The sequence below is a fragment of the Trachypithecus francoisi genome, unplaced genomic scaffold (genome assembly GCF_009764315.1).
Source record: "Trachypithecus francoisi isolate TF-2019V2 unplaced genomic scaffold, Tfra_2.0 Lachesis_group14, whole genome shotgun sequence".
Classification (NCBI taxonomy): domain Eukaryota; kingdom Metazoa; phylum Chordata; class Mammalia; order Primates; family Cercopithecidae; genus Trachypithecus; species Trachypithecus francoisi.
This window is the reverse complement of record NW_022681459.1, coordinates 61949502-61974313: the sequence shown is the minus strand read 5'-3', so window position 1 is coordinate 61974313 and position 24812 is coordinate 61949502. Positions and strand designations below refer to the sequence as shown.

General features: G+C 42.3%; 1 protein-coding gene and 1 pseudogene across 3 annotated transcripts in view; one reads left to right on the top strand and one right to left on the bottom strand.

The window, feature by feature from the left end:
* Positions 1-24812, top strand: part of TNRC6B (trinucleotide repeat containing adaptor 6B) — a 281982-nt gene that overhangs the window by 49494 nt on the left and 207676 nt on the right. For 2 of the 3 annotated variants that reach the window (XM_033233864.1, XM_033233870.1), the window contains one exon: positions 22016-22089. Coding sequence is in view for 1 of the 3 variants with exons in the window: in XM_033233871.1 (XP_033089762.1) it covers positions 16191-16255; positions 22016-22089 (139 nt within the window). In the remaining 2 variants the exon portion in view is untranslated. Of the gene's footprint in view, positions 1-15885; positions 16256-22015; positions 22090-24812 lie in introns of those variants that run through there. The other variant, XM_033233871.1, reaches the window with a different exon arrangement.
* LOC117096453 lies at positions 11012-11742 on the bottom strand (annotated as a pseudogene).

The following is a 24812-nucleotide window of genomic DNA, read 5'->3' as shown; positions in this document are numbered from 1 at the left end:
AAATTGATGAAATATAGTATTTTGGTAGCAGATACTCAAGTACAGGAGAAAATGCTGTATATGAAATATTAAAAAAATAACAGAAACAGTTTGAAGAAGTTGATGAAAGTGTTGTGAAGTTCAGGTTTTAAATGTGTAATACCCACGGCTGGAGAGTTTTGTGTATAAATTATTGAGGGTTAAGACAGCTGTTTCCTTTTCCTTTCTTCAGAAGTGAATATGAGCTACAACCAAACTGCCCTTGAGTTGGCTTAAGATTTCCCAGTGGCTGTTACTTAAACAAAAAGTGTTCTTTAGCATTTCATTGGTAAGCACTAGCTTGTGGAAAGGCCAGATGTTGAATGTTGAACATGTTTGATAAACAAAAGTTTAATATGCAGCTGGAATAGTAGGATTCTTCTGCAGGTGCTTTTTGAAATGTTTTCAGTTTTTCTTTTCCACTTGGTTTTGATTACCACTTGCATGTAGTTGAGAGGAGATGTTTGCTAATTTCATATGAGGCTGGATGTTGCTCTGTTTTAGTTGGTCTTATTGCTGATGATACTGCAGCATGTCTCAGAGCATGTAAGCATCAACACTCTTTCCAAACATTTTGATTTGGTTAGATCATCTCAAATCATTATTGAAGCTGCTAGCTAGAGTGCTGTCGTTTCATGATACCGTACACTCCAGAAATCTTTACAATTATATTACCACAAACGAGATGACTACTCATTCAGTTGTTAGGATAAGTTTTTTTGTTCTTATAGATTATTACAGCAGCCTCATAACTCTTCTTGCTACCTCTATGTGATTTTATCAGTTAGAAATAAATTAGGCTATGTGTAATGGAATATCCAACTTTGCTTTAACCAAATAAAGATTTATTTTTTCCTACACACCACAAAATTGAGAAATAAGTAGTCACTCCCAGTGTTGTTAATGTCTCAAATTCCTTTGATCCATCCTTGATGGTGGCAAGGCCATTTCTGTGCTTCCCTTTCAGACCACCCACCCTCTCAAGTGAGGTCCAAAAGCTGTGCCTCATCTAATGATTGACCAGAGCCATGACATGTAGCCACCTCTCTTCATAATAAAAGTTGGGAAATGTAACTTTCTAATGGAACCTAAGTTTACCCTAGCCAAATCTGGATTCCAGGCATTTGCAAAACAAGTAATGTATTACCACAATTGCCGTGATTACAATGTAACCATGATTTGTGACCGTGAAGCACCCCTAAATTTAACTGACCTACATTGTGACTGAGCCCACAGCCTAACATTATCCTTTCAGTGACTGAGTTTACCCCCGCATGCCGTCTAGTAGCAATGATCAGTTTTGCCCACTTGCCCCTTTATTATATGATGTGTATTTCCTGATACCTATGCCTCATTAATATTGCCAACATTTACGGAATACCTGCTCTGTGCCAGGCACTGTTAATACAAAAATGAATAAGGTACTTCATTTGATAAGGGAAATGGATATCAACAAAATTTATAAGTACCACAACCTATAACCCTCATGCTCAAGGCAGATGTTATTGACAAAGTGGCTCATCCATGTCATGACCAGGTAACTAAGCTGGTGACTTTAGCCTAGGCCTTCCAAGCAGTGTAGCTCCTGTGTATCCCTCCTATCTCCAACCCCAAATCCTTATATCCTACTGAGTTAATTGTCTTAGAAACATATAAACATGACTATGAGACCAGCTTCAGAAAGCACTGTCTATTGTATTGAACACATTGGTGCTTATGGTAAATGGTCAACCACTCAATGCCAGGATCATGGCCAAAATCTTGTATTTTTAGTAAAGACAGGGTTTCACCGTGTTAGCCAGGATGGTCTCAATCTCCTGACCTCGTGATCCGCCCGCCTCGGCCTCCCGAAGTGCTGGGATTACAGGCTTGAGCCACCGCGCCCGGCGATTTATTTTTTATTATAAGAGTAATTTATGCTCTTTGTAAAAACTTGATGTTTATGAAGTAGAAAATGGAAAATTCTTGCATCCTGTTCCTTAGGTGTATCTTCTTTTGTTTTTGTTTTGTTTTGTTTTTTTAAAGACAGCCAGACAGGGTCTTTCTCTGTTTCCCAGGCTGGAGTGCAGTGGTGTGATCATGGCTCACTTCAGTCTCCAACTACTGGGCTCAATCAGTCCTCCTGCCTCAGCCTCCCAAGTAACTAGGGCTACAGGTGGGTGCCACCACACCTGGCCAATTTTTAAAAATATTTTTATAGAGATTGGGTCTTGCTATATATCCCAGGCTAGTCTTGAACTCCTGGACTCAAGTGATCCAGGCGTCCCAAAGTGCTGAATTTACAGGCATGAGCCGCCACAGTCTGCCAAAGGTACTTATTTTTAAAGGCTGTTGGATGTCTTGCCAGACTTCTCTCCATACTTTCAGGTATATCATATATATACTATATTATACATTGTATACATTATATATACACATGGATAGTATATAATGTATAATATATATGTTTTATATATTTATTTGTATATTTTTGACCAACAGGGGATTAAGCTATACAAAATATTTTGTAATGGCTTATCTTATTTATTTATTTAAGACAGGGTCTCACTCTGTTGCCCCAGCTAGCCTCAAAATCCTGGCCTCAAGTGATCCTCCCACCTCAACTTCCCAAGTAGCTGGGACTACAGGTATATGCTACCACTCCTGGCTGGCTCTTATTTTAATCTAACCAGTAGTTTTGAACATCTTCCATATTTCTTTCACTGCTTTTTTTTTAATGTCCACAGAATAATCGATTATTTTACTTAACAATCCTTTAATGGTTGACATTAAGATTGTTTTCAGTTCAGGATTACATATAGTACATCAGCAATAGCAATGAACAACTTCGTTTATTTATTTATTTATTTATTTATTTATTTATTGAGGCGGAGTCTTGCTCTTTCACCCAGGCTGGAGTGAAGTGGTGCGATCTCGGCTCACTGCAATCTCCACCCCCCAGGTTCAAGCAACTCCCCTGCCTCAGCCTCCCGAGTAGCTGGAATGCCTGGCTAATTTTTGTATTTTCAGTAGATTCGGGGTTTCTCCATGTTGGCCAGGCTGGTCTGAAACTCCTGACCTCAGGTGATCTGCCCGCCTCGGCCTCTCAAAGTGCTGGGATTTAAGGCATGTGCTACCACACCCAGCTCTTTTTGTTTTTAAATTGATGTATTTGATTCATCTGGAATTTTATTTTGATATATGGAGTAAGAAAACATAAAGTAGGACCAGGCATGATGGCTCACGCCTGTAATCCCAGCACTTTGGGAGGCCGAGGTGGGTGGATCACAAGGTCAGGAGTTCGAGACTAGCCTGGCCAAGATGGTGAAACCCTGTCTCTACAAAAAACACAAAAATTAGCTGGGCACCATGGCGGATGCCTGTAATCCCAGCTACTCGTGAGGCTGAGACAGGAGAATCGCTTGAACCCGGGAGGCAGAGGTTGTGGTGAGCTGAGATCGCACACACCACTGCACTCTAGCCTGGGCAGCAGTGTGAGACTCTGGGTGACAAGGTGAGACTCTGTCTCAGAAAAAAAAAAAGAAAGAAAGAAAACGTACAGTAAGAAATATATAGCTTCCTGCTCCGCATTCCCACAATGACTAGCCAGTTATTAAAAAATCATTTGCTGAATAATTCATCTTTTCTTCACTGATTTGAAGCACTCTTTTAATCATAATTTTCCACATTGTGGTACATATCTTTTTTCCTCCACTACCTAGAGCCTCAACAGCAGAATCAACAAGATTAGTACAGTGGCACTCCATATTCATGGGTTCTACATCCATGACTCCAATCAATCATGGATCAGAAATATCCAGGGAAAAAATTGCGTCTGTATTGAAGACATATAGCCTTTTTTCTTGACATTATTCCCTAAATAATACAGTGCAACAACTGCTTACATAGCATTTACATTGTATTAGATATTGTAAGTAACCTAGAGATTACATTTAAAGAATACAGGAAGATGTGTACCTAAGGAGGGGGCATTAAGTTATTTGCATAAGTTATATGCAAATACTTCTCCATTTTATTTTATGTATTTAGTTTTTGAAATGGAGTCTCGGTCTGTTGCCCAGGCTGGAGTGCAGTGGTGCAGTCTTGGCTCACTGCAAACACCGCCTCTCAGGCTCACGCCATTCTCCTGCCTCCCCAGTAGCTGGGACTACAGGTGCCCGCCACAACGCCTGGCTAATTTTTTTTAATTTTTAGTAGCGACGGGATTTCACCATGTTAGCCAGGATGGTCTCGATCTCCTGACCTCATGATCTGCCCGCCTCGGCCTCCCGAAGTGCTGCGATTACAGGCGTGAGCCACCGCCTTTTTATTTTGTTCATTTATTTATTTATTTATGGAGACAGGGTCTCACTCTGTTGCCCAGGCTGGAGTGTAGTGGTGTGATCTTGGCTTACTGCAACCTCCACCTTCCAGGTTCAAATTATTCTTATGCCTCAGGCTCCTTAGTAGCTGTGATTACAGGCCTGTGCCACCACACCCAGCTGATTTTTTTTGTATTTTTAGTAGACTCAGGGTCTTCTAATGTTGCCTAGGCTGGTCTCGAACTTCTGGCCTCAAGTGATCTGCCTCCCTTGGCTTCCCAAAGTGCTGGGATTACAGGCGTGACCACTGTGCCTGGTCTATTTTTTAGAGACAGAGTCTCTCTCTGTTGTCCAGGTTGGAGTGCAGTGGTATAATCATAACTCACTGCAGCCTCAAACTCCTAGGCTCAAGTGATCTTCCTGCCCCAGCCTCCTCAGTAGCTAGGACTACAGGTGCACACCACCGTGTCAGGTTAATTAAAAAAAAAAAAAATTATAGACATGCAGTCTAACTATGGGTCTTACCAGGCTAGTCTTAAACTCCTAGCCTCAGGCGATTCTTCTGTCTTGGCCTCCCTAAAGACTGGGGTTTTAGGCATGAGTCACTGTGGTCAGTCTCTCTACCATTTTGTTTCAGGGACTTGAGCAGCCATGGATTTTGGTATACACCAAGGGTCCGGAACCAATCCCCCAAGGATACTGAGGGATGACTGTATTATATTGGATGGAGACTGGAGGGAAGGAAGATTGAACCTAAGCACTGTAGAGGGTTGTGATATCAAAAGTCAGTAACACCTAGAGATAGGTTTGGAGAAGAGTTCTTTTCTGATAGGTTGGGTTGGAGATTGGAGGGACATTGTGGAAGACATTCTCAGCAGGTCCCCAAGTTCTCTCCTCATCTGGGCCCATTCCTTTCTCTTCAGCTCCTTTTTTTTTCTTTGAGACGGAGTCTCACTCTGTTGCCCAGGCTGGAGTGCAGTGGCATGATCTCAGCTCACCACAACCTCTACCTCCTGGACTCAAGCGATTCTCCTGCCTCTACGTCCCGAGTAGCTGGGACTACAGGCATGCACCACCATGCCCAGCTAATTTTTTGTATCTTTAGTAGAGACAGGTTTCACCGTATTTGCCAGGATGGTCTCAATCTCCTGACCTTGTGATCCGCCCACCTCGGTCTCCCAAAGTGCTGAGATGACAGGCGTGAGCCACCGTGCCTGGTCCGTGCTTCTTTAAATCACTGATTTTCAAACTTTAACCTATATCGGAATCACCCAGAGGGCTTGTTAACAGCACTTTGCCAGCGCCACCCCCAGAGTTTCTGGCTCACTGGTTCTGGGGTAAGGTCTGAATATTTACATTTCTATCAGGATTCCAGGTGCTGTTGCTGCTGTCTGGGGACCACACTTTGAGAACCACTGCTCTAGACTGAGTCCTCTTCACTCCCATTTTAGATTACTCTAATGGTCTCTAGTTTGGCTTCTTTTTCTAGTTTTCCTGTACTTTAAAGCCTCCTGACTCAAATTAGGGCTGCAGTGGTGAGAATAGAAGTGGAGAGAAAGGAATGAAGCTGAAAGACATTTCAAAAGAAGGATTAGTGGGCTTTAGAGACTGAGTAGATGTGTGGGACAAAGGACAGGAAGCAAAAGAGGCATTTTCTAAACATGGACACCAGATTTACTCTTTGGAAAACACTTCTTTCATCTTGTTACTTCCCAGTTCAAGAATCTGCAGTGAGATAAATCTAAAATGGATTTATTTGAATAAAATACAGCTGACAATTGACACCCAACCGGTGTCGCTTCTCCGGTTTTGTCTAAGTCACATCTCATCATGACAGATGACTTTGCAAGTAGATCTCTGCATTACCAAATACTTTCATGGCCGAGCCAGTGACCTACTTTAAGCAGTATCCAATTTAACAATTCCAGTTCAGCAAACTAGTTTGGTTAGGATTTTAGGACTTGCAGAATTTAATCTGAAGTACTATGGTACATTTGTATATATAAAAGAACTGTTAATTTCTAAGGGTTAGTTTAAACCCTATTTAGAAATCCTGTTTATCATATGAATATATATATATTTTAAAACCCCATTATATACTATGCTTTCTGTATTTACCTTTTACTTATGCTTGCTGTTGGACAAAAACAAGGAGGGGGATATTATGCCAGATACTCATGTTTCCAATTATAAATGCAGATGAGGCCAAAGTGTGTGTTTGTACAGGTGGGATGAAATAAATAATGACAGTGAAAGCCTGCTTATCAGGATCATTATTTGTTGTTCCTGGATTGGAAAATAAGTATAGAGAAGGCAGTTTGGGTTTTTAAGATATTTAATATGTGACATTAAATTATTTTTTAATTTTTAAAAGCTGACTTCTGTCTTAGTCTTACATGATTTGGCCTCACATGTGTGGATGAGATTTTAAATATGTGAGAATCGTAGCTAGTTATAAAAGAGTGCCAGATATTTGCATTATAACAAAACATCTTTATTGATGTATAATTTATATACTGTGTAATTCATCCAGTTTAGATATACAATTAAAACATAGTAAATTGCCCAGTTGTGGTGACTCACACCTATAATCTCAGCACTTTGAGAGGCTGAGATGGGAAGACTGTTTGAGGCCAGGGGTTAAGAGACCAGCCTGGGCAACACAGAGAGACTCCATCTCTAAAAAAATAAAAATATAAAAATTGGCTGGGCGTGGTGGCTCACGCCTATAATCCCAGCACTTTGGGAGGCTGAGGCTGGCGGATCACAAGATCAGGAGATCGAGACCATCCTGGCCAACATGGTGAAACCCCGTCTCTACTAAAAATACAAAAATTAGCTGGGCATGGTGGCTCACGCCTATAATCCCAGCACTTTGGGAGGCTGAGGCTGGTGGATCACAAGGTCAGGAGATCGAGACCATCCTGGCCAACATGGTGAAACCCCGTTTCTACTAAAAATACAAAAATTAGCTGGGCATAGTGGCACATGCCTGTAATCCCAGCTACTCGGGAGGCTGAGGCAGGAGAATCGCTTGAACCAGGGAGTTGGAGGTTGTGGTGAGCCGAGATAGCGCCACTGCACTCCAGCCTGGTGACAGCGAGAGTCCATCTCTAAATAAATAAATAAATAGATAAATAAATAAATAAATAAAATTAGCTGGTTATGGTGGCATGTGCTTGTATTCCCAGCTATTCAGGAGGCTGAGGTAGGAGAATAGCTTGAACCCAGGAGTTTGAGTCTCCAGTGAGCTCTGCTTGTGCCACTGCAGTCCAACCTGGGCGACAGAGTGAGACCGTCTCAAAAAAAAAAAAGAAGTCTATACAGTTTTACCATCGTCATCGCAACCCAGTTTTAGAACATTTCCATCAGCCCAAAGAGATCCCTCTTGCCCAAGTGCTGTCAGTCCCTTTTTCCACTCCGTGCCCCAGGCAGCCCCTAAAAATTGAATCATACAGTACGTACTCTTTCACGTCTGGCTGCTTTCATTGAGCATAGTATTTTTGAGGTTCATTCATGTTGTAAGTATGAGTAGCTTGTTCGTTTTTATTGCTGAGTAGTTTTCTACTGGGTAGATTTACCAGTAGAAATCTACTGTTGATTACTTTGTTGATTACTTTGATGGACAACAAAACATTTGGGTGGTTTACACTGTTTGACTATTATAATGATTCTTTTTTTTTCCTTTATTTTTTAACCTTTTGAGATGGAGTCTCGCTTTATCACCCAGGCTAGAGTGCAATGACACTATCTTGGCTCACTGCAACCTCTGCCTCCCAGGTTCAAGCGATTCTCCTGTCTCAGCCTCCCGAGTAGCTGGGATTACAGGCATGTGACACCACACTCAGCTAATTTTTGTATTTTTAGTAGAGACAGGGTTTCACCATGTTGACCAGGCTGGTCTCAAACTCCTGACCTCAAGTGATCTGCCCGCCTTGGCCTCCCAAAGTGCTGGGATTATAGGCATGAGCCACCATGCCCAGCTGAGTCTATCTTTTAAAAGAGAAAAAGAAGGCTGGGCCTGGTGTCTCATGCCTGTTATCCCAGCACTTTGGGAGGCCGAGGCAGGTGGATCACGAGGTCAGGAGTTCAAGACCAGCCTGGCCAACATGGTGAAACCTCGTCTCTACTAAAAACACAAAAATTAACCAGACGTGGTGGCGGGTGCCTATAATCCCAATTAGTCAGGAGGCTGAGGCAGGAGAATCGCTTGAGCTCGGGAGGCGGAGGTGGTAGTGAGCGGAGATTGTACCATTGCATTCCAGCCTGGGCAACAGAGCAAGACTCCGTCTTGGGGGGAAAAATTGTTTTCATAGTCATTATCATTTGAGCCCTACAGTAGCCTTACAACAAGTGGACAGGACAAGTAGTATTACCCTCATTTGTTGCTATCCAGAGGGAGTCTACACCTGTATTCTCAGGTTATTGCCATAGGAAACCCATCAAGAGTATGCTTCCATTTTGTGGTGTGCACACAGGATAGAGCAGCACCAAAGGACTACTTCTATATGTGATGTAGATCCAAATTTGGAGTCAGTTTATTCATTCGGCAAATATTCAGTGAATATCTGCTACCTGCCAGGCACTGTTATAGATGGTGGAGGATTGGGATATGAAAGATTTAGTCTCTGCTCTTGAGGAATTAACTGTCCATAAAGGCTGTATACAAGAAAATAACTATAATACTGGGCCATGGGAACCCAGAAGCAGAGGATCTAACAAGGTAGAGCAGAGGATCTAACAAGGGGAGCAGAGAGGAGGGTGTCAGAGTGTATTGACGATAATAGCTCACGCTTACCTAGTACATACTCTGTTCCAGGCACATTCCAAACACTTTATATATGTTTACTCATTTAATCTTCACTTCAGCCCCTTACCCTGTTTTACAGATGAGAAGGCCACAAAACTGAGGCTGGTATTTTGACCAAGCGCACACGGCTAGCGAATGGTAGACCTGGAATTTAGACCAGTCATTCTGGCTCTGGAGTCTGTCTCCTGAAAAGGTTTCTCAGAGGAGAGGCACCCAGGCTGTGTCTTGAATAACAGCTTGTAGCTAGTCTGGCAGAAAGGTGATTGGGATATGTCTACATGATTTTCTAGGCAGAGAAGTTTCACAAGTAAAGGTAAAGAAAGCACACGATTGAGAGCAAGTGTGGCAGACTACTTGTGAAGAAAGATGGGTGGTAAGGAATGAGACTAGAAAGACAAGGCTGAGGATGAAGGGCCTGGCATGCCATCTGAGGAATTTGGGTTCTGTGATCTAATTTTTAAAGTTACACAAAAAATACCACTTTTCCTTTTGTAATTTTATTTTTGTAAAATTAATTAAAGATTTGAAAAGATTGATTTAAATCTTTTTAATTGTGAAATATATCACACAATCAGAAAAGTGCATAAAATACAAATGTAAAACAATGAATTATTTTTAAATGACCACCTCTGAGGTTAGGAAATAGAACATTATAGCGGCCCAACAGCCCCTTCTTAGTGACTTTCACTAGTCAGAGTCGCTCCCCTTCTACCTACAGGTAACCACTCTTGATTTCTTTATTTTCCTTTCTAGTTTTACTGCCCATGTCCCTGTAAACATTATAGTTTTGCCTGGTTTTGAACACATGGAGTCATATGCTGTATCTTCTTTTGTGTCTTGTCATTATGTGTGCGAGATTCATCCATGTTGTTCTGTGTGGCTGTCCCTTCATTTTTGTGCTGTATGACATTCTATTTTATGAATATACCAGTGTCCTTACCTTTGTGCTATTGAGGATATTTGGGTTGTTCCCAGCTGGGGACTATTATGGATAGTGCTGCTGTGTGTGCCTTTGGGGTACACGTGCATACGTTCTGCTGGGTATGTACCTAGGAGTGGGATTGCTGGGTCATGGGTCTTACCTGTCTTGAACTTTAGGAGAATCAAGCCAAACCATTCTCCAAAGTAGATGTAATAATTTACATTCACACAAGTAGTGTGTGAAGATTTCTGTTGTTCCATAGCCTAGCAACACTTAATCATATCAGACTTCGATGTTTTTAGCCATTATGACATATAATGGTGTATCATTATGATTTTCTTTTTTTTTTTTTGAGATGGAATCTCACTCTGTCTCCCAAGCTGGAGTGCAGTGGCGCTATCTCGGCTCACTGCAAGCTGCGCCTCCTGGATTCATGCCATTCTCCTGCCTCAGCCTCCCAAGTAGCTGGGACTACAGGCGCCTGCCACCTCGCCCGGCTAATTTTTTGTATTTTTAGTAGACACGGGGTTTCACTGCGTTAGCCAGGATGGTCTCGATCTCCTGACCTCGTGATCCGCCTGCCTCGGCCTCCCAAAGTGCTGCGATTACAGGCGTGAGCCAGTGTGCTTGGCCTCATGATTTTCTTTTGCGTCGCCCTTACTTACTGTTGAGACTAGATGCCTTTTCATACGTTTATTGGCCATTTGGATAATTTAGGTTTTTTTGTCATTCATTTGATGACATGTTTCATCTAGCCTCTTGCTCCTTTTCCTATTGGGTTATCTTTTTTCTTTTAGAACTTGTTAGAACCCTTTATTATTTTGAATATGGGCCTTTTATTGGTTTTACGTTGCCTGCTTTTTCATTTTCTCGAGGGCGTCTTCTTTTTTTTTTTCAATTTGAGAGCAAGTACTGTTTATTAACTGACCAGTTTAGAAAAAAATAATCATGGTAGACACCTTAGTTTATTCTTCTAATAGGCCTGTTGATCTGGTCCTTCCTGTTGCCAGCGTCTCCACCTTCTACGGGTTGTCTTTTTCTTCATTCCACCTCGTGGAGAAGATAATTTTAAGAGCCACAGGAAGTTATTTGCTTCTTTGAAGCATTTTCCAACAGTATAGATCTCATGAATCAGATCCTCCACGCAGATGATGCCGTGTTTACCAAGAGATGGAGCAGTCAAAGTGTTATCTGTCAAAGCAATCCGCTTCTTATTGATTTTGCCATAACCACGCTTGTAGATTAGTTCATCTACTGACTTTAGGTTTGGTTACCCCCAAGCAATATATGGCTCTACAATCCTCAGCATGTTCACTGAAGCCTTGTTGAGCTTCACACAGGTTCCATTGAAGATTTGACGAAGGCGAAGAAGCTGCAACACCTTTCGGACCTTTGGGCTCACGCCATTGATACCTCTGATCCTGATGGCAAATGCCAATTTGGGTTCTGCGGGTACATAGAAGTTGCCAGCTTTTCATGCCACCCTCGCCAATCGAATTTCAGTTCTGCCTGTACTCCTTGTGATGGTGCTTCGCTTTTTCATAGATAAGCTTCCTCCTTGCCGTTCGAAGCATCTTTTGGGCAAACTTCTTTCTCAGATGCTTGATCTTCAGCTCTGCAAAATTCCTTCACTTTTTCTTAAGGATTTCTGGCACAGCAGGAGCCTTCTTCTTCTCTTCTACACCCTCCATGGTTCCAGTCGGAAAAAGAGGGAGGATGTCTTTTGATGGACAAATATTCTTAATTTTCATGTAGTCATGTTTGTCTAATATTGTCATATTTGGTTTTTAATACTAGGTACTTTTTGTATCCTATTTAAGAAATCCTTCCCTACCCCTAGGTTTTGAAGCATTTTCCCATATTATCTTCTAAAAGCTTTATTATTTATCTTTCACATTTGAGTATACAGTTCACCTGAATTTAATTTTTGTGTATGGTAATTCTTAACTAACTTATTAGTATGCCTCTGCCTTTAAGATTTTTAAAATATTCTGTCCAGACTTTCTGGCTGTCCTCAACAGAATGGTTGGTCTTCATTACCTGGTTTGCCATTCCCAGAAGCAGAAATGTCTTTTAAAGTTTTAGTTTCACTTTGACTTAAAAATGATCTGACCTGTCTTGTTAAGGGACCTTAATGAATATGTTTACTAAAAAATAAAAAAGGACTGAAAAACTGTATAGATTCATGACTGTTTCTATTTTTTATTTTTATTTTAATTTAAGAGACCAAAAAGAAGCTTCTGTTTCCTCTCTGCTTCTGTCAGCTATAAAATACTGTTAGACAAATTTAAGCTTGCTACATAAAATGAGCATGGTTATACTTATTGCAGCATAATTTCAGAACATTAATCACAGGAAAATTTTAAATTAAAAAATACACACTATCAGACATTGACTTTGATAATAAAACGGCTTAACTAAGGCAGTGGCTACCCCCCTTTCTCTGTTTATCCATAAATTTAAACCTCTTTTTTGGCCAGAGATGGACTGTATGCAAACCGCATCCAGAATGCTTTTAGTTTGTGCCACAAAATATGAAGAAAATGTTTTCAGTTTATGGCAACTAGATCCATGACATATGATGCTCCAGGAACTGTTTTTACAGTGCGCAAGATGCACAGGAACAGAATAGCAAACTCACATGATTGTTGGCAAGGAAAACCTGGCTACGTGGCTGATGTTAAATTTGCTTTTTAAGACAGCCAGATCAAGAAATGTCTGAAGACTTTGAGACTGCAGCAGGGAGATGATTTTGCAGTTAGTAAACACAGCCCCGGGAAGCCATGGCAAGGCAGTTCTGGTAAGCCATTTACAGCTTCTCTTCTAGAAGGAGAGCACAGTGGAGGCTCTGGAGAGGAAAACCTGACGTGGCCTCTAGAGAATGCTACCCAGGGCAGTAGAGCCTCCCTTATGGCACCACCCTGCACAGCCTGGCCGAACCCTGCCTTGCGCTAGCCATCTCTGTCTCTGAGAGTCCCCACGGAGGTTAGCTTGGTTGTAGCTGAGCTGTTAAGAGTAGGGGTTTGTGCTCTTGAAAATTAGAGCTTAGGAGCCACACACATCCTTCTTGCCCAGCCCTTACTTAGACCATTTTCTTTACCTTTTTCAATGAACACTTCTCAAAGTGTGCCCCTTCCTCCTGCCCAAGACCCTTTCAGGAGGTCACAACTGTTTTAATAATACTAAGATGCTGTATGCCTTTTAAATTCATTCTCTCATGAGTGCACATTGGAGTTTTTCCAGACATGTGATACAGAAGAAGATTGAATGCAACAGTATATATTTGGGTACAGCTGTTGTTGCTCAAGCTAGACATTAAAGAAATTTGCAAAGATGTGAAACAATGCCACTTTCCTCAAATTTTTGATCCTTTGAAATACCATTTTTAATTTAAAAAGCAATAGTTGGCCGGGCGCGGTGGCTCAAGCCTGTAATCCCAGCACTTTGGGAGGCCGAGACGGGCGGATCAAGAGGTCAGGAGTTTGAGACCATCCTGGTTAACACGGTGAAACCCCGTCTCTACTAAAAAATACAAAAAGCTAGCCAGGCGAGGTGGCTGGCGCCTGTAGTCCCAGCTACTCGGGAGGCTGAGGCAAGAGAATGGCGTAAACCCGGGAGGCAGAGCTTGCAGTGAGCTGAGATCCGGCCACTGCACTCCAGCCCGGGCGACAGAGCAAGACTCCGTCTCAAAAAAAAAAAAAAAAGCAATAGTTTATTATTTTTGTTTTTATTTTAAGTTCCAGGGTACATGTGCAAGATGTGCAGGTTCATTACATAGGTAAACATGTGCCATGGTGGTTTGCTGCACTGTAAACCCATCATCTAAGTATTAAGCCCAGCATGCATTAGCTATTTTTCCTAATATCTCCCTCCCCCGCCACCCACCCCCAGCCAACAGGCCCAGATCAAGAAATGTCCCTGTGTCCATGTGTTCTCATTGTTCAGCTCCCACTTAAGGGTGAGAATACGCACTGTTTGGTTTTCTGTTCCTGTGTTAGTTTGCTGAGGATAATGGCTTCCAGCTGCATCCGTGTTCCTGCAAAGAACATGATCTCGTTCCTCTTTATGGCGGCATAGTATTCCATGATGTGTATGTACCACATTTTCTTTATCCAGTCTATCATTGATGGGCCTTTGGGTTGATTCCATGTCTTTGCTGTTGTGAATAGTGCTGCAGTGAACATACGCGTGTATGTATCTTTATAATACAATGATTTATATTCCTTTGGGAATATAACCAGTAATGGGATTGCTGGGTCAAATGGTATTTCTGGTTCTAATCATTGAGGAATCGCCACACTATTTTCCACAGTGGTCAAACTCATTTACTTTCCCACCAACGGCGTGAAAGCATTCTTACCTCTCTGCAGCCTCGCCAGCATCTGTTGTTTCTTGACTTTTTAATAATCACCATTCTGACTGGCGTGAGATGGCATCTCACTGTGGTTTTTGCATTCCTCTAATGATCAGTGATAGTGAGCTTTTTTTTCATATGTTTGTTGGCCGAATAAATGAACTAATCATTCTAATGTTTCATAGTTATAATTTTTACTATGGCAAATATTGATAATTAAAATGAAGATAAACAAGAGCTCTTTGAGGTCCTCCATAATTTTAGTAAGTGTAAAGGGATTCAGAGACAAAAGGGTTTGAGAATCACTGCTTTCAATCCTGTCAGTTCCAGTTGGAATCCCAGTTTCTCTTTGAAGGCGGCACAGGTTGTCTAGCTCACCGTTTTCTCTGCATTCTCTAAACTTCTGCGCCACTCAGCTTGGTGCTTAGCTTTTTTCTCCTTACATATAGTGTAAGGTCTCTGAAAAGGGGGATCAGATCTGAATTGAGAGTTTTTTGAGACCTCCAAGGTATACAGTGCTGGGCACAGCATAAACAATTGTTAATGATTATTCATATTACTATCATCATTGTCAATGTTCAACTCACTGGTTTATTGGAGAAGCAGTATACATCTAAAATTTGTGAACAACCTCACCTCATAAAATCAATATGCAATATAGAAAAAGAACAAAGGTTTTTCTTTAATCACCAATAAATTGGTCACAAAAGTTAACATGTTAATCTGCTTAATTATTTCTTTTAATTTTAATTTTTAATGTAAATTGCCAAATTATAATTGCATATACTTATGGGGTACAAAGTGATATTGTGATTTATGAATATAATGTGGAATGATTAAGTCAACCTAATTAACATATTTATCACCTCTAATCTGCTTAATTCTTATGTGACCAACAATTGCAGTAAAACCTGGACATAGGCCCTTGCTCTGAAAACTTGCTGAGCATAGTGCCGTGCACTTAGTAAGCATTCAGTGAAGCTGGTTGAATTGAATCTGCTGTTTCAGTAGCTGCCTCTGCTGTTCTTGTAACCCTCGGTGAATTCCCTACCATCCCTGCCTCTACTATAAGTGATTTGCAGTTGTTTTAGGCTTTCAGAAGGCAGTCGTACTTTCCCAAGCCTTTTCTGTTAAAGAATTGACAGATTTTTCTGGGGCCAGGCTGGAGGGCATAAATTAGTTGAGCAAGCTGGATTAATACCCCAAGTTTGGGTATGAGTCTTTCTGATCATTCCTACTTTGGACTGAGTTTGTTTTTCTTAGGCAACCTTTCCTGACTTCCAAGACATAAAAATCAGATTAACATTCTTGTGCCAGGGTCCTGCCATCAGTCTCAAAATTTCCTTCACTGCTTCTCCCAGGAAGTCTGGGGATGCCGTGCAAGTAGCACACTGCCCTCATAGACTGTTACAGCTGATAAACCACAGCTTTGTTTTTGTAAGCTCAGAATGTTGTGTTGTATTGAGTTGATTTTAGTTTTTTCGTAAAAATGTGTGTGTTTATTCCACAAGAATTTATTGGGAATGTCCTTTGTGCTAGCATTATATTAAATGACAGTGATAAGGAAGCCTTAGACCCGGGAAGCTTACCACCTGCCAGTATACACACACAAAAGTAAGCCTAGTGTGTGTTTTGAGTGCAGTTGCTCACTCAGGGGAAGGATCCATCCAGATCACCTGTGAGAAGAGGGAGTCAGGAGAGACTTCACAGAACAGGTTTCCCTAACCCTGCAAGTTGAGAAGAAATTTGTCCTGCCCGTGGGAAGGCAGTCCAGGTACAAACAACATGTTCAAAGGCACGCAGAAACCATGTGGTGCTCAAGGGAAACGGAAAACAGTTGGGTTTTGGAGGTGAGGACAGCGGGGCGAGCAGGGACCAGGCCTCACCGGCCACAGTGGGAATGGGGTTTTATCTACAGGGTGGATGAGACACATTGCAAAGGCAGTAAGGATTTCTGCTTTTTGAAGGTAATTCTAGTGGTGTAGGGGAGGGGTGGGTCTTGAGGTAGGAAAACCAATTCAAAAGATAACTAGCATAAGACTGGTGAGAAGCTATGCCAGAAGCAGAGCAGTCAGTGGCAGTAGGAATAAGGAAGTATATACTAGAATAGTTGGGGATTAGAACTGACAGTTTGGTGAGAGGAAGGAGCTGCTGATGTTCGCAGACTTATGATTTGAGTGGGATGGCAATATTCCCAAGTGAGGCAGAAGAACACGCTTTGGGGGAGGGTTGTTTTATTTTAGGGCCCTGTGGCACATGAGGTGGAGCTGCATTAGGCAGTTATGTAGATAGTTCTAAAGGCTGTAAAAAAGGTCAGCACTAGAGAAAGACTTGGGAATCATCAAGATCCAGGTGGAAGCTGCATCTATGAGAAAGCATAAGACCAGGCTGGGTGCAGTGGCTCATGCCTGTAATCCCAACACTTTGGGAGGTCAAGGTGGGTGGATCACGAGGTCAGGAGTTCAAGACCAGCCTGGCCAAGATGGTGAAACCCCGTATCTACTAAAAATACAAAAATTAGCTGGGCGCAGTGGCAGGTGCCTGTAATTCCAGCTACTCGGGAGGCTGAGACAGGAGAATTGCTTGAACCCGGGCGGCAGAGGTTGTAGTGAGCCGAGATTGTACCACTGCACTCCAGCCTGCGCGATAGAGTGAGACTCCGTCTCAAAAAAGAGAAAGCATAAGGATGTGTGTGTAATAAAAAGAGAAAGGGAAGTGTGGACTCCAGAGGAAGAATACACTAATAATGAAAGGACAGGGAGAAAAAGACTGTCCTGTGAAACAGACTGGAAAGACACAGACCAAGAGGTAGCAAAAGTACTGCCATGGGCCCTTCCAGGGGGGTGGGTGAAGGGACTAAACCTGCTCCAATCAGACTGGGCATCAGAACTGAGCTCAATCTGTGAAGCCAGGAGTTGAGTTTGGTTCCCTCTCCATGACCCTGGCCCCCAGTCTGCCATGTACAGCAACAACTGTAGCCACAGCTTTTCACCTTCTCACCCACTCCAAACCTTCCTGTGATAAGAAGGCTGGTTGCAGACCCAAGGGAACAGGAGGACCCGACACTGCCAGGATACCAGGAACTAAAACAGGATGCCCCTGGCCCAGTGGCTGGATCTTCAGTATCCTTACTATTAAGACAGGAAAGGAGGTCCCAAATGACAGGTTTCAGGTGGTTCTGGTTTGGATTTTTATTTATTTATTTTGTGTTTATTTTTAGACAATGGTTCTGATGTTTAAATGCTAGAGAGAGGTTAAAGGAAGAACAGTTGAATAGTATCTGTTGCGTTGACACTGAGATTGATAGGGACAGAAATCAAGTTGTCTTATTAATCAAGTGATGAATAAGTGAATGAGAAATTAGTATGTTGAGACCACAAATATAAGCTGCTTTTTCAAGAAGCTTGACTAGGCCAGGTGCAGTGGCTCACGCCTGTAATTCCACCTCTTTGGGAGACCAAGGAGGGTTGATCACTTGAGGTCAGGAGTTCAAGATGACCCTGGTCAAAATGGTGAAACTCCGACTAGCTAGGCATGGTGGCATGCATCTGTAATCCCAGTTACTCAGGAGGCTGAGGCAGGAGAATTTCTTGAACCCAGGAGGTGGAGGTTGCAATGAGCTGAGATTGCATAATTGCACTCCAGCCTGGGCTACAGAGCGAGACTCCATCTCAACAACAACACAAGCTGGACTAGGAAGGGGAAGAGGGGAGGAGAAGTGCAATAGCTAGAAGAGATTTTAAGGTTAAAGGGGATGTTTTTAGGAATGGACCGACAGTATTTTTATAGAATTTCCAAAGTGTTGAAGTGAAGTAGGGAGTGGCCTAAAACTGCAAAGATAGTATTTCCAGGTCTTGGAACGATAGTAAATCTCTTGTGTATGGGGGCTAAATAAAACCATCTATTTCTAGCAGATCTGCATCCACCTGTGCTCCTTTTGAGACAAGGTCCGGCTCTGTTGCCCAGGTTGGAGTGCAGTGGTGTGATCTAGGCTCACTGCATCTCCTGACTCCCAGGCTATAGCCATCCTCCCACCTCAGCCTCCTGAGTAGGTGGGACTACAGGTGTATACCACAATGCTAGGCTACTTTTTTTGTATTTTTTTTGTAGAGATGGCGTTTCACCAGGTTGCCCAGGCTAGTCTTGAACTTGTGAGCTCAATCAATCTGCCCACCTCGGCCTCCCAAAGTACTGGGATTACAGGTGTGATCCGCCATGCCTGGCCTCCTCAGACTTTTGATATTATTATTTGTGTTACTTAATTAACTAGGTATCTTCTTACCTGATTGGGCCGGGCACCCTGCTCACAGAACTGGATGGTTGGTACCCTGCTGTCTGCCACCAAGTCTCCTGGCATCCCCTCTTGCTTCCTGGGAAGACCTTCCAGGCCTCCTTGCTGGTGTTCTGCTCCTCCCTCACATCTGCTGCCTCACTTAAGACATCTCTTCTGGACGTCTTGCTTGAAGTTAGGCCAGTTGCCAACAGTGTAGGCAGACAAGGTTTTCAGAGTTATTTGTGACTGAATTAAAAGTTTATAGTGTATTCTCAATAGTCTGTATCCTAAGAATGATGCTGGATATCAAACTGATAAGAGTGGTGAATCCTGGGAAGACTGGAATGGAGGGAGAGGGGATATTGGTTAAGAGCCTCTCTATACTGCTTGAATTTTTAAAATGAGAATTTAAATTTAAAATAATGGTGCTGAATAGTCAAGTTTGAAAATTAAAACCCTGCCATATCAGAGGTGATACTAGTAAGATACCAGCAAAATAAATATAGTTTGTTGAATATGTATTTCTTTCAACTTGCCATATTCCGTAGGAAAGATTTAGTTCTAATTACATCCTGTGAGTTTAGTTAGGTACATGGCTTTGGAATAATTCTTTATTTTTATTTTTATTTTTTTGAGACTGGTTCTTGCTGTGTCACGCGGGTTGGAGTACAGTGGTGTAATCATGGTTGACTGCAGCCTCAACCTCCCAGACTCAAGCAATTCTCCTGCCTTAGCCTCCTTAGTAGCTGAGACTACAGGCACATGCCACCATGCCCCATTAATTTTTTGCATTTTTTTGTAGAGACAGAGTCTTCCTATGTTGCTCAGGGTGATCTCGAACTCCTGAGCTCAACCAATCCTCCTGCCTTGGCCTCCCAAAGTGAAGTGCTAGGATTACAGGAGTGAGCCACCACGCCCGGCTAGGGGAATTCTTGAAGCCGGCTTGCAGTTTAACAGGACCTGGGGATTAATTTAACCCAAGATCCACTGAACATTCCCACCCCTTCTATGAATTCCAAGACTAGTTTGGCTGCTCTGAAAGAGAAGAGCGAAAACTAGAGTGGTTCACAGTTTTACTGCTGCAGCTGTACCTGATCAGATGGTAGGATTACCGTGTAGTTCTGAGCATTTCAAAGCTGTTTTGGAGGAATTTGCCACTATTTATACCTTGGAAGGAAAATAGTGCTATAGGTAACTTCAACTAGATAATTTCAAATGTTGATTTTAGAATTAACTTATATGTTTATTTTGAATACTTGTGCTCCTGATACAGAGGTTCACAGCCTGGCAGAGAAAGTAATGCAGCTGTTCTATAAAACCTAGATTCAAGAGTACTTGGAAAACTGCTCAGTTTCCCTAGCCTGCCTATCCTCTGCCCTAATTCCTTTTTTCCCCTCCCTTCTGAATACAGGCAGTGTCTGAGACTCACTGCCAAGCAGGCTAGGGACTGAGTGGCATGGTCTCTTTCTAGCCTTCTCTGTTAAGGAGACATGTAATGTGCAACTTTACAGGATCGGCACAGAATTTGGACCAATGATAGATCCAGAGAAGAGGCTGTGTTTTAGCCTAAGCGGAAACTTTAATCGGAATAGGGAACTAAAAATTAGTGTTATTATCTTGATAGTCTCTGCAGTTGACAAAAAATTAATGAATCCTGTCGTCCTCTGAAGTGCTGAGGGTCAGACATAACCACGTAGCCTCGAGTTCTCTGTAAGGGCCAGACTCATCTTGGAGGCTGCAGCTAACTTCAGTTTTTACCAATGCAGTTAATTAGGGGACACATCCACATTCAACTACTGAATTGCTGGGATCCCATTGGGATTTGGTTCAGCTTATGTTTATTGGACTCTACCCAGTACCAAATTCAAAGGTATGTTAGACATAGTCCTTGCTGTCAAGGAACTCCTGCTGAGTGAAGAAAATGGACTCGTGGATATTACCAATATAATGTGTATCTAAGAGGAGGAACACGTTGTCCAACCAGCGAGGATACAGAAAATTTCTAGGAGATAACACCTAAAGGAAAAGGAGAAGGGAATAGGCAGAGGGCTCTCAGACATTAGTGTGTGTGTTGTGAGTAAGGAAACTCTGTGCAGTCATGACGCGATAATGGGTCTGGAGAGGTCTTGGATTTTACCCTAAAGATAGTTATTGACTGAATTTAGGTGGCAAGATACCCAGAGGTCAGATTTGCTTTTTAGCAAGAAAGACTGCTGCAGTGTATAGTAGAGAGATAGGGAGATGAGTCATAATATTTCTAATTCTCATTACAACTCCATCTGAGATGTATTGATTCAAACACTATTAAATAAAGTAAGTCCAATAGAGGGGACGGCAGATAGCAGGGCAGTGAGGTGCTTTCAGATTCCCTGCAGCGCCGTCTCAGCACTGTGCCCTAACATGGGCTGAAGCGCTGACTTACAATCTCTAGCTGTGGGGAGTGGAGCACGCTGTCCTGGACAGAAGTATTGGGTTACTGTGAAACTAAGGGGCCAGCTTCCAAACAGTGCCAGCTTTCTGACAGCATTGTAGATGCTAGTCCCAGATGAATCTCTGCTGGGCTCGCCATTGCTTTGAGCATCAGCACACACATAGGTAGCTCCAACCTTGAGGAGCATTCCTTCTGCATTTGTTTGTGTCATTGTAAAATGAAGGTGCTGGCCGTTTAATATATATTCCTATATCTCTACATTCAAATACATGAATATATATTTCAGAGAGAGATTCCATCATGGAATAAATAAAATATTTACTGCATTTATTAGCAACTTGCCATGAATTGATTTTGAAGAGATCATTCCAGCCATTATGGGGGAATGGATTGGGGAGGAGCAAGAATAGGAACAGAGAACCAGCGAAATGGCCCCAGCAAGCAAGAATGACAGTGGTGAAAATGAAGAATTTTGGGTAGATCTGAGAAACAGATTTTGAAAGAGGAAATGATAGGACTTGCTGATGGGCTGATATGAGGGGTTGGGTGAGAAATTCATGACGGATGTCAGGGTCTGACCTAAACACCTGGGTGGAGGGTGATGCCCTTGATTGTATGAAGCCTTAGTAACCACTTACCTTTATTGAGCATGTGTTTGGTATCCTGCCCTCTACTAAGAGTTTTACACATATTGCGTTTAAACTTCAAAAGAACCCTATGAAGAAGGTGTTGTTAGTGTTCCCAGTGTTGGTTGAGGAAGCTGAGCTCTGAGAGGTTGGGCTGCGAGTCTAGAAACAATAGCTGGTGAAAGGAGGAGCTGGATTTCCATGAGGCCACCTGTGCCACTGCCTCCTGTGGCATCTTGCTATGAGCATACAGCTCATTGTGACTTTTTTCTCTTTTCAGGGTTGTGGTTTTTTGCACTGAATGTAACCTAGACTCATCTTCACGGGCTTGTGTTGCCCCAGGTACTGTCAAAGGTAAGTTTTTAAAATATGTGTCTACCATGTGTTGGCAATAGTCTTCTCCTTAAAAAGAAGAAAATACTTTTTCAAGAACGTTGTTGCCCTTTTACCAAGTTCTTACAGGAAGATATTTGTAAGGTGACCATCATACCAGCCCCTGCTTTCCTCCTATGTGGTAGGTCCCTTTAAAAAGAACTGGTATTTAGATGGATACTGACATTTGGTGCCTCATGCTAGAAAGCTACCACTTAGTTATGATGTGAGTTTTATGTGAGTGTACCCCTAGCGTCTCTGTCTCTCACCTTTCCCTGCCGCAGTCTGTAGTCCACATTACTGCCAGGGTTCACTTTCTGAACGATGGATTTACTCAGGTCACACCTTTGCTTAAACAGCCCTCATTGCATCCAGTTGCTGCAGATGTTGTCCCACAGATCCCTTCAAAACCTAATTCCAGTCAACGTTTCTGGCTGCTTTTTTAGTGAATCCTTAATCTGTAAGCCTTAACGGACCATTTTCTGTTGCCTAGATATATATAGTATTTTTTTCATGGCTTTGTGCCTTGGTTGATGCTTTTCTCTTTTTAGAGTTTGGAAGCAGGGAGAAGAATGTGACTATCTATTCTCCTTGTTGTATTTTTCCTGTTGTCTTCTTCTCCCAAACTCCCTTGGCAGAATTTCTTTTTCATCTGTGTTCTAAGAGCACCTGTTGTTATTACAGTAATAAATTATTCAATATTTTATATTAAAGTTGTTTATTTGTATCTGTCTCCTTTACTAATACATAAACCTTTTGAGACTGCTTGGAAAGGAGCTAACCTATTTTTAATGCCTAAAAGAGGCCCCCACAAGCAAGAAAGGATGACAGCAGTGAAAATGAAGAATTATGGGTGGATCCGAGAAACAAATTTTGAAAGCAAAAATGATAGGACTTGCCGATGAGCTAATATGAGGGGTCCAGGGTAGGATGAGAAATTCATGATGAATTTCTCCCCAACCCTTTGCTAGGCTTGTGTGCCTAGTGTATGCACCTTGTCTCTTGTAGAGACAGCCACCTACCTGAAGACAGTAGCTGTAACTATAGCCACTGCTAAGGTCAAAATACTGTGTGACCTATCACTTTTGAACCTCCCAATTCAGCCTCAGTAGTATAGAGCAATAAGATAAAATGCTCTTAGACACCTTACTAAGAGTTCTACACACATTGTTTAATCTTTATAACACCTCTTCCTGCACAGCTTTACGGATGAAAATACTCAGGATGATAAAGTTAAATAACTTGCCCAAGATCACACAGCTAATAACTGACAAAGAAGTATGATTCTACATTTTCAAAGGCACAGCTCATTCCAGCATAACACACTATCCCAGCACCATCTGACATGTGGTAGAGGCACGGTAAATATTTATGGAATTGATATCTACTGCATCTTAAAGAAAAAGCACTGTAGTTGATTAATTCAGTCATTCTTAACATAGAAATTTATTGAATACCTATTAAATGCCAGGTACACAGTTTTAGGTAGACTGAATACAGAGATTAACAAGATGTAGTATCTGGTATTAAGGGGTTGATAGTCTAATCCTTATCACATAGAGGAATCTATGTGAGTAAATAAATCTAATAAAGTATTACAGATCCCATAATAGAATTCAAACAAGATCCACTGGGGGCACTGAGGAAGGAATCATCATTTCTGCCTAGAGATGGATCAGGAAATAGTTCATAAAAGCTGAGCCTTGATTGGAAAGTAGGGTCTCCCCTTGTGGCACCAGAGGAGGGAAAGGCAGAGGGAGTGATAGCAACAAAAACATGGAAACTTCAAACAGTCTGCCATATTGGCAAAGCTGTAAGATGTTCATTACGGCTGGAACAAAAGGAACGGAGACCAGGCAGATGAGGCTGGAGAGACAGGTGAGGGCTGGATCCTGGAGGGCTTTTGAAAATATTAACATATTTGGCAGTTTTCATGGAAGAACTTGCATAGGTACTGTAGGACATTACTTGTATTTAGTTCTTAACATTTGCTGAGTCCTGTCATGTGTGTGGCAAGCACGGTGCCAGGTCAGGACTATCCACCACCTACCACAGGTCACAAACTGGTGACTGCTCCAAGTTGAAGTGATGTGCAAAAACAGAAATTTAACACTTGTGTTGGCCAGACATGGTGGCTCACGCCTGTAGTCCCAGCACTTTGGGAGGCCAAGGCAGGCAGATCACTTGAGGTCAGGAGTTGCAGACCAGCCTAGCCAACATGGTGAAACCCTATCTCTACTAAAAATACAAAAATTAGCCTGGCGTGGTGGCATGTGCCTGTAGTCCCAACTACTTGGGAGGCTGAGGCAGGAGAATCACTTGAACACGGGACGCGGAGGTTGTGGTGAGCCAAGATTGCGCCACTGCACTCCAGCCTGGTCAACAGAGGGAGACTCTGTCTCTAAATACATACATACATACATACATACATACGTACATACCTACAATAAACACGTGTGTTGTCTCATCTCATGATGGGACATGACTTGTCACTTTGGCATGACTTGTTCACCCCTCTAGTGTTCATGTAAGTGGGCTTTGCCCTGACTTTTTTGTGGCTGTGTTGGCACTGGTACATTAGACACTTTGTCACTTCTTACACGGAGCCCTTAGTTAACCGTACACTCTTGCATTGCCTATCTTACTTAACTTCCGTTTTGTCAAAAGGAAAGTTGCCCTAGACACAACCATAAGCCATGCCTTCA